The 10,135-nt window shown below is 45.0% G+C and overlaps 1 protein-coding gene across 1 annotated transcript; it reads right to left on the minus strand.

The window, feature by feature from the left end:
* Positions 1-751: 751 nt before the first annotated feature.
* On the minus strand, positions 752-6,462 carry LOC135171364 (uncharacterized). The gene is made up of 4 exons (XM_064137849.1): positions 6,046-6,462; positions 4,904-5,996; positions 2,489-4,839; positions 752-2,446 (listed from the first exon to the last, which is right to left on the minus strand). The coding sequence occupies exons 1-4, from the start codon at positions 6,460-6,462 to the stop codon at positions 752-754; spliced, it is 5,556 nt and encodes a 1,851-aa protein (XP_063993919.1).
* Positions 6,463-10,135: the final 3,673 nt, after the last annotated feature.

The raw sequence follows: 10,135 nt of genomic DNA on the forward strand, positions 1-10,135 counted from the left end.
TTGACAAAACACTGTAGGGCTATTGCATCATGAGATAATTAACATTTAAACAATTAGCGTTGGAACGCCAAGGGGGATGCCCGCGATTTTCAAAATTTTCCACCAAAAAAACACGTTTTCCCAATTATCTCGTAAACAAATGGGTTTACAGCATTTTGCCAAGACGATTTTTTTGCGAGCAATCCAATTTTACACATTAATTATCTGTTTGAGATAGCGACGAGTATGCGGTGCCGATTTGGGATCAGTGGGAAAAATAAAAAGACACAAGACACGTTAGACTATTGGGGGATGCACTGTTTAATTTATTATAAATAATTTGAGGCGTAACCTCGCGTCTTTGAAAGAATTTTACAGTTAAAGTTTGTTAATTTCAATTCACGCACTGCTGGTGATATACTAGAACAGTTATAGAGTACGCGATTGAAAATTGAGGTTTTCTTGGAGATATTTGATTGAGAGATAGCTACAAACACTTGAACGTCTGTGGTTCGTCAACGCTGTAGATGAACTGAGGGTCAGAAACGTCCGTTGGGAGTACGAGTCTTAGCGCGTGGTGATTTTCTCATCCCTCTATAGGGTGATTAGAAAAACTATTTGAATTAAGTTTTCTGGAATGTTCGAGAATATTCACTGGAGAATTGGGTGATCTTTCTCTCTCTTTTAAACATCCCGGGGCCCATTCATCATCAGGGATGATGAATTATCTCTCTTGAGTTTCTCTTCTACGGTGGATGGCTTTGGTAGGTGTCTACTCCTCTTCCTGCTCTGGCTCCTCTTCTGGAGGTTGTTCTGCTGGAGGTGGATCTGTCGGTAGGAGGCAGAGCTTGGCGATAGGTCTTTTGAAGATTGAGCTGGTGCTGGTGATCCTCTCTAAGATGGGAGTTCCATTTTGTTGTGTTGGAACTGATGCTTTTGAGGTCCTGATGGTTGCAACTCTGGTTAAGCCATCTGCTCCTGGGTGAATTTCTATTACTCTTGCGAGGGGCCATTTTGCTGGAGGATAATCTTCGTCGATCATCAGGACCATGTCTCCAACCTCGATGTTCCTCTCTCTCTGGTTCCACTTATAGATGGCTTGATATCGTTGGAGACACTCCCTAGCCCATCTGGACCAGAACTGCTGGATTTTTTGAGTAACCAGATTCCATCTTTGTAGTTTTCTGGGCTCTCTGTTGAGGATGGTTGGTTCTGGTATGATCTGGAGTGGCTCACCGATCAGGAAATGTCCTGGGGTGAGTGCTTGGAGGTCTTCTGCGTCATCCGTCATTGGAGTGATTGGCCTCGAATTCAGGCAGGCCTCGATTTGGATGAGGATGCTGTTGAGTTCCTCGTAGGTGAATGTTGATGATCCGAGGACTCTCTTGAGGTGGAACTTGGTGGATTTCACAGCTGCCTCCCATTTGCCACCAAAGTGGGGTGCTCTCGGTGGTGAGAAGCTCCATTGAGTCCCCTGTGTGGCGAGGGCAGCTTGAATCTCGAGGTTCTCTATCGAGGGTTGATTGTACAGCGTCTTGAGTATTGAGGCTGCGCCAACAAATGTAGTGGCGTTGTCGCTGTACATCACTTCGGGGATTTCTCTTCTTCCGGTGAATCTCTTATATGCCCCTATGAAGGCATCTGTCGTCTGCCCGGACACGAGCTCGAGATGAACAGCTGATGTGCTGAAACAGACAAAAACTGCAATATGCACCATAGATGGTTGGGCGTTTGTAGGCCGCCATTTGAGAATGGGAAGTGGACCTGCATAGTCCACTCCCGTGTGGAGGAATGCTCGTGTTGGTGAAGTTCTAACAGCCGGCAGTGGTGCCATTCGCTGGTGAGCCTGGCGTCCTCGGTGTCTGATGCAGATGGCACATTTCTGGATATGGGCTCTGACAGTGCCTCTGCCACCGATGATCCAGTACTTCTGTCGCGTGAAAGCTAGGGTGAGTTGTGTCCCACCGTGTAGAGTTTTTCGGTGAGCTTCTTCGAGGACTAACGTCGTTAGACGAGACTGTCGAGGCAGGATTGCTGGGTGAATCTCTTCGGGATCCAGCTGTGAGTTTTTGAGACGGCCTCCTAGTCGGATAATTCCGAGTTCGTCTATAGTGGGCGTTAACTTTGCCAGAGGATGACTCCGTGGTACTTGAGCGTTTCTCACGAGCAACCTATGAACAGAAGCAAAATATTGAGCTTGAGTTATTTTTACCCAGAATATCCTGGCCTCGGTGAGTTCTCTGATGGTGAGGACGGGCGTCTGGGGAACTGGCTGTCTTCTAAATCGCTCGATTGCTCTGTTCAGTGTCGCTGTTACTTGGAGTACCTTTTCCATTCTGGAGTACCTGTTGAGTAGTTCGGCTAAGGCATTGATCTTCATGGCCACTGGGTAGGATGGTGATGGTCTTGCTTCGGTTGCTGCTACTGCTGGAACGTCTTCTATTGAGGAAGGCCATTCCTGGGGATCCTGGTTAATCCATTCAGGTCCGGTTCACCATAGGGGATGTACTGCTAGTTCTTGAGGAGCTATTCCTCTTGAGGCACAGTCGGCTGGATTCTCCTTGCCGCTGATATGTCTCCAGCTTGCATCTGGGAGTGAGTCCTGGATTTTGATGACTCGGTTTTGGACGTAGTCTTTCCATCTTGAGGGGTGTCCTTTGATCCATGCCAGGGTTACCGTAGAATCTGTCCATAGGTGAGTTTCTACTTCCCTGAGGTCGAGCATCTCTTTGGTGATGACCACTAACTTCGTAAGCAGGACAGCTGCGTTGAGTTCAAGACGAGGAATGGTCATGCGCTTGATAGGAGCTACTCTTGTTTTTGCGCACACCAGTACTGTTGAAGTAGGCTCATTGAAGTTCTCTGTCCTGAGGTACACTACTGCACCCATTGCTGCGGTGGAGGCGTCTGCGAATCGATGGATTTGGATTCTCTTCGTCTTGGATGAAATTCTCAACCATCTCGGTACTGAGATTTGATTCAGCGTATTGAGATTGAGCCTGAAGTCTTTCCATTGGCGTTGATAGTCTTCTGGTAGAGGTTCATCCCAGTTGAGTTTTAACTTCCATAGATCCTGGATGATTATTTTCCCTCGAGTGACTACTGGTGCAATCAGTCCCAATGGATCGAAGAGTTGAGCTATTTCTGATAGTGTTGTCCTCTTCGTGAACACTGCTGAATCAAACTCCTTTGATTTGTATTGGAATGTATCACTGGTTTGATGCCAATACAATCCAAGGACTTTGGTGATAGGCTCTTGGAATTGGATTATCGATTGAGTTGATGATATTCCTAATGTCTCCAAGGCTTGTGGACAGTTGCTGCTCCACTTCTGGAGTGGAAACCCGCCTGCTTGGCAAAGACCACTCAGCTGCCAGGCGATTTCTCTGAGTTCTTCTGCGGTTTCTGCTCCACCATAAATGTCATCGACATATCTGCCTTTGGTGAGTGTCTCAACTGCGGCAGGATATCGATGGCCTTCGTCCTCTGCTAATTGCTGGAGCACTCTTAGAGATATCCATGGAGAACAGTTGAGTCCGTACGTAACTGTGGTGAGCTCGTAGGTGATGAGCTGTTGTTGCGAATTGTGCCACAGTATTCTCTGGAGATTCCACTGGTCCTTGTGAACGTTTATCTGTCGAAACATTTTGACTATGTCTGTTCCAAAGACTAGTTTGTGCTTTCTCAGCCATGTCAGGACGTTCATCGTGTCTGCTTGGAGCTTCCCACCAGGATAGAGGATATCGTTGAGGGATATTCCTGATGAGGTTTTGCTTGAGCCGTTGAAGACTACTCTCAATTTCGTAGTGAGTGCGTCTTCTCGTAGAACCCCGTGATGCGGTAGATAGTATGCTGTGGAGGGTTCTTCTTCTATTGGTGCTCTCCTCATGTGTCCTAATGCCTCATACTCATCGATGAAGTCTCTATAGAGCTTGGCATAATTATCGTCTGCCTTGAGACGACGTTCAACTGACTGTAGTTGCCTTGAGGCTTTGAGCTTTGAGTTGCCGAGTGCTTCTGCTGATGTCCTTAGAGGGAGTCTAACTGTATAGCGCCCGGTCTTGTCTCTTGAGTGCGTGGACTTAAATATTTTCTCACACTGGAGTTCATCTGGTGATAGCTCTGAGTTCTGCGTTGTGGGTAATTCTTCCTGGGTCCAAAATCTTTGAAGAAGCTCTAGGAGTTGTTCATTGGAGGATTCCTTTACGGCCGATAATGAAATCCTTGGTGAACAACCTTTGCATTCGAATGGTCCGGATAGGATCCATCCGAATACGGTTTGTTGGCCAACTAATTGAGTATTACTGGAGCTGACTACTCTCTGCTTGAGGATCCGCCCATAGGTATCAGCTCCTAATATGATGTCTATTGGCCCAGGTTTGAGATAGTCTGGATCGGCTAGTTGAAGACCTTGGAGTGGGTCGATCCTTGGTGATTTGCAGGAGAAGGATGGTAGCTTCACGGTGAGTTTCTTGAGGACGTGAGCTTCAAGGTCAACTTGTTCTGACCCGTCGATTGCGTAGAGCGTAATTGAAGCTACTCCTCTCGTGCGCCCTGCGTTCGTCTCTGCGATTCCGATGAGCTCAATTGATGATGACCTTATTGAGAGGTAGAGAGATTTTACTAGTTGCTCGGAGATGAAGGATAGCTCTGATCCTTGATCGAGGAGCATTCTTATACTCAGTGTGAAGCCTCTTGGAGATTGGATTCTTGCTTGGGCTGTGGCTAGCAATACACATTGGTGAGTGTCTTTTGATTGGTGACTCCGCTGATTATTGAGTATCTTCTGATTGCGTGTCTCTTCTGCCTTACTGATCGTTGCCGTGTTGAGCGTAGTCTTCGGTGATGTACTTCTCGAGTCTGTTGAGTTGAGTGCGATCAGTAAGGGTTCTGATTAAAGTGAATGATTTTTATGTACACTCACTCCAATCTGTCGACTCCTTCTTTGGAGGTGCAATCTCTGCCTTTGAGGTGGAAGCTACTGGCTCGTTCTGGTGCACCTCTCCCGAGGTGTGTGGGCTGCCTCCGTGGATCAGAGTGTGGTGCCTGCGTTTGCAGGTGAAGCACGTCTTTTGAGTCTTGCACTTTGAGAAGACGTGTGGCCCTAGACAGTTGAAGCACAGTCTGGTGGTTGATACGAAGTCGTTCCTCTTAATTGGTGACAGGGCTATGAATTTTTCGCAATTCGCGATGAAATGCGACCCCTTGCAGTAAGCGCAGTTGTTACTGGGCTTAGTTGCTTCCCGATGATCGGCTGATTGAGTTGACGCGGTGAAAACCCTTCTTGTTCCTTGAGGAGATGCTGGTCGTGGTCGTTGGGTCTGCGACTTGGAATGGAGTCGTTCTCCTGCGTTGATGCCTCGTGCGCACGACTCCACGAAGTTGGTGAACTCCTTGAGTGATGGGAAATCCTTGGAATCCCCTACTTTGAGTTCCCATGCTCTTAGGGTCTCTGTGTCCAGAGATCTTCTTAATAGATGAACCAGCATCTGTTCCAAAATCTGGTCTTTTGGAAGCTTGGTTGTGGTGATCAGCTGATCGAACGTCTCCAGCGTAGCTGCCGCGTTCGAATTGAGGTTCTCTGCGTTCGCCTTAGTGATTTTGGGAAGACTGAGGACCCTGTTGAATAGAGCTTGTGCTGCTAATCTAGGATCCTCATATTTCCTCACTAATTTGTCCCATGCCTTCTCATAATTCTCCTCGGTGATTGTGAATGTGGACAATAATTGAGAGGCTGGTCCCTTGAGTGCTTCCTTGAGACGAACCAGCTTCTGTACTGGTGGGATTGAGTCGTCCTTGCTCACCAGTGATTGGAATAGATCTCTAAATTGGCTCCATTTAGAGTGACTCCCGTCGAACGTGATGAGGGAGATTCGCTTCAGTTGATTGGCCTGCTTCGTTGAGGTGGAGGCGTTAGCCTCCTCTTTTTTAAGTTGCCCTTTCAGTTGATAAATCAACTTTGAGCAGTCCCGACGCCATGTGGTGGCCTTTTTATAATCCCTCATAGGCCAGGTACTCTTGAGTGGGAAGCAGGTTGACCGCGAATTCCTTTTGAATGGCCACTACCTCGTTCCAGTCAGCTTCCAGCATTTTCTCGTGGCCCTCGAGTTCGTCTAACGTGAGCCTAGTTATTTGAGTGGCCAGTTCCAGCAGCTCCTTGTGCAGTTCACTAAATCCACGCAGCTTTGTTCGGATTTGCTGGAGCTGGAAGTTTTGAAGCGCAGACAGATTCAGCGGGTCCGGTATTGGTGGCACCCCAATACATGATTCCCGCGTCTTGATGCGAGTTGGAGTGGGCTCTGGTTGCTTTTGCTCTGAGACGTCATCATTAACCTCTAATGATGACGGACCTGGAGTGGGCGTGTCCTCTGTAGCTTCGGACACTCTAATAATTGGACGAGCAAAATTAGCATCCGCATCTTTAAATTGATCATCGAGAATCTCTTCGAGATCGTCTGGGTGTTTTTGGTGTAAGTCAGACATGGTTACTTACTTGGTGAGTAGCTATTTGATTTCTACTTTACCTAATGTTGACTTATTCACACTTGCGGTCGGTAATGTAGAGTGCTTACTTGGTGATGCCGCTTTCTGAGGTCGGTTGAGTCCCACTGAGGTTCGGCTGAGTTCGGCTTCACGAGGTGTTCCGATGATTCGAAGAAGCACGTTGAGTCCTGGGTGTCGGTGTTTATGGTTGAGTACGCCTGAATGTAAACGCTAGACCCAGTGTTTGGTGATGTTCTCTGACCTTGTCCTTTTGTTAGGCCCGTGAGGAATGTTGACCGCACGTACCTGAGTGTCAATTATCACTGCACGAACTTTCCACTGAACAAAATTCACGATGTAATTTTTCCACCGATTTCCCAGATCCGGCTCGAAGGACCAAATGTTTGAGATAGCGACGAGTATGCGGTGCCGATTTGGGATCAGTGGGAAAAATAAAAAGACACAAGACACGTTAGACTATTGGGGGATGCACTGTTTAATTTATTATAAATAATTTGAGGCGTAACCTCGCGTCTTTGAAAGAATTTTACAGTTAAAGTTTGTTAATTTCAATTCACGCACTGCTGGTGATATACTAGAACAGTTATAGAGTACGCGATTGAAAATTGAGGTTTTCTTGGAGATATTTGATTGAGAGATAGCTACAAACACTTGAACGTCTGTGGTTCGTCAACGCTGTAGATGAACTGAGGGTCAGAAACGTCCGTTGGGAGTACGAGTCTTAGCGCGTGGTGATTTTCTCATCCCTCTATAGGGTGATTAGAAAAACTATTTGAATTAAGTTTTCTGGAATGTTCGAGAATATTCACTGGAGAATTGGGTGATCTTTCTCTCTCTTTTAAACATTATCTTATGTAAAAATCGCGTATATGTCTTAGTTTATTAATTAATCGCGGATTGTTGTTTAAATTTCAAATCCAATTATTGAATAAACAAATGGATTTACGGGATCCCATCAGGAGACATTTGTTGTAGAAAATTTGATTCTCTGCAAAAAATGTCTTGTGACAAAAAGCCGTAAATCCATTTGTTTACCTGATAATCAAGACAACGCGGTTATTGCTCCAGATTCCGCGAAAATCGCGAGCTATCCCCTCGGAATTTCGACCTCGATTGTTTATGTGATATCCAAAACCCATTATCAATAACTTCTCCCGCATTCCCCATAGATACTAACCGACAGGAAATACATTCCTCAAATAATAAACACCACGTCCACCAAAAATCGGTTTCACCATTTCGGCAAGTGCATTCACCCCAACAAAAAGTATGACACATACCAGAGCATTGAACTCCACCGCGGAAATCATGCACTGTCAAAACTGCTGACTGCCAAAACCGCTGACTTGACAGGTCGATCCCCTCTAAGAATTGGTAGTGGGAAAACCACGCCATAATTTCCACCAATTAGAAATCAATTCGTGTAACCACCACGAACCGATCCGCTCCCCAAAATCAAAAATCGAAAGCAGTCTAGAAGCAACCGTCGGAGCGATAGTTTGACTTGGTGGAAATTACTTTCCGGAATCGATCTGTCTCTTTCGGGCCTCCCATACTATAATTCGCGATAGAGTCGATATAGTGCGCGGTAATCTATTTCACCATAATAAATAGCTAAACGGCCGGAAGTGTACAGGGATACTGCATCCTTTAATCGAAAGTAGGAGTGTTTCTTGCAATTTTAAGAGGACCAATTAATCAGTTTCCGTGGTTGTGGACATTCTCAAAAACTTATCCAAAAACATTGTGCATTAATTATAAGCGAGTGGGTGAACGTGGCATGAATAAGAAGTATTCATGATAGGATCAGAGGCCATTCTGATTCTGGTGAAGAAAGACGATTGTGTCACCGAAGGATCCACACATCCCCAATACATAAGGGATAGTATACATTTACACACTTGAACTGTGAGTGTAATAAAAATAATTATATTCTTCTCCAATTCCAAATTAATTGGCTAATCCACTCTCTAAGAACCTATTCGGGGATAAATATTTTACCGTTATTACTTTCTTGTCAAATAAAATTTACATAAAATTCTAGATAGGAATTAATTATTGTTAATTGTAATTCAAAAAGGTTCGTAATAGAGAATATCATTCTTGAGAATAAAATTTACTCGGAATCATTTGATTATTCCTGATTCCTTTATTCCCCTTCCCACCTTTTCATTTAGATTAATAACATAATTAAGGTAAGAGCGAAAAAACTAAACCTAGCGTCGTCCAAACAAAATCTCAAATATAAAAATACTTAGCTTCATTCCATATTTTCAATTTAGCTATTCCATATTTTTATATCAAAATTTCTAGTTCTTGTTTTCCGCAAATAACCCAATTACATAACAGTTGTCCTCCGACGCTGACAACGTCTCCGGACATAACATTTATTATCAATTATCTCGATAAGAGGCTCTTTTACAGGATTTTGTCAAGAGACCTTGTTTGGGGAGTTGCTGAGTTTAGGGTGGATGTGGGAGGAAATTGAAGTGAAGGATCCAATGATTGAGGATGGACCGGGTGGAAAAATTCTATTAAATGTTGAGGTTTTTATAAAAGTTTATTGGGGCCACGTGCCACAAAAGTCGAGGGTTTCACAATTGAAACGGTGATGTACAAAATAGTAGTTCGATGAATGTCCAAATTAATAATCACTGTTGAATAACTTATAAACTTAGCTAATTATGCCGTTTATCTCTGAAGAAGATGTACTTGTCGATGTACTCGGTGATGTACTCGATCACAAAGGGAGATTTTTTAAGGTTGATTAGCGTTACCGCTTTCGATGAGGATCTACGATAGACTGGGGCGAGTTTTCGTACTTCCAGGGTCAGCTCGGCGGTCTAGTGACCCGAGGTGTTGCTGCTGACCTTTTGGCCTGACCGGGGGACCTAATTACGATTTGGCGCTAAACCTTCAAGTTTCAAACAGACCTTTCTTGTTGTAAATTAAATTTACAATAAAAAAGATCTCTTGACAAAACACTGTAGGGCTATTGCGTCATGACATAATTAACATTTAAGCAATTAGCTTTGGAACGCCAAGGGGGATGCCCACGGTTTTCAGAATCTTGTCTTTTAATAAATAATACTAATGTAAATAATAATCGGTTGTTAATCACCCTAGCGCCCCCCCCCCTCTCACTCATTAGCGGAATGGAACGTCCGCCCGAGGAGAAGGGGAAGCACGCACACTGCTTACCCGCGGCACACGGACGGAGAGCCGCGCAATGCTCGCGCCCCATTAGCCGTTCTGTTCACCCCCATATCTCTGCAGGGGTGCGTCCGAGCGAAAAGTGGAAAAGGACTTTTTTGCTCAGAATCACCCCCAAAACATGCCTGTTCACTGTTCGCCTCTACCTGATCTACACCTTGTACATCAATGGCGACATACAACATTTTCCAGTCTCCGCGCAATGTGATGTCATAATACCAGAGCTCTGCCAGTGTTGTAATGCGGAGCTAGATGCGCTGATCGGCCGTCTTAGTGACACGATCTAAATTGCAGTCAACTTGTTAGGTAATGACCTTTTTTCAATGAAATGCTGCAGAGGAATCATGTCAAACCTTCAAGACAGAACGAATGCCAATGGGCTGCATCAAGAAGAAATTCTCTAGAGTAAATCATTGCAAAGAAATCAGGTATTCTTAAC

This window comes from Diachasmimorpha longicaudata, chromosome 19 (assembly GCF_034640455.1).
Source record: "Diachasmimorpha longicaudata isolate KC_UGA_2023 chromosome 19, iyDiaLong2, whole genome shotgun sequence".
Classification (NCBI taxonomy): Eukaryota; Metazoa; Arthropoda; class Insecta; order Hymenoptera; family Braconidae; genus Diachasmimorpha; species Diachasmimorpha longicaudata.

What these genes read in the sequence shown, in the direction of transcription:
- LOC135171364 (XM_064137849.1), bottom strand. Translation starts at nt 6,462, where the DNA reads ATGTCTGACTTACACCAAAAACACCCAGACGATCTCGAAGAGATTCTC. An exon ending in GAAGGAGTCGACAGATTGGA is followed by an intron (nt 4,840 to 4,903) that starts GTGAGTGTACAT and finishes TCAACTCAACAG; the next exon opens with ACTCGAGAAGTACATCACCG. An exon ending in TAGCTCCTCAAGAACTAGCA is followed by an intron (nt 2,447 to 2,488) that starts GTACATCCCCTA and finishes TGGATTAACCAG; the next exon opens with GATCCCCAGGAATGGCCTTC.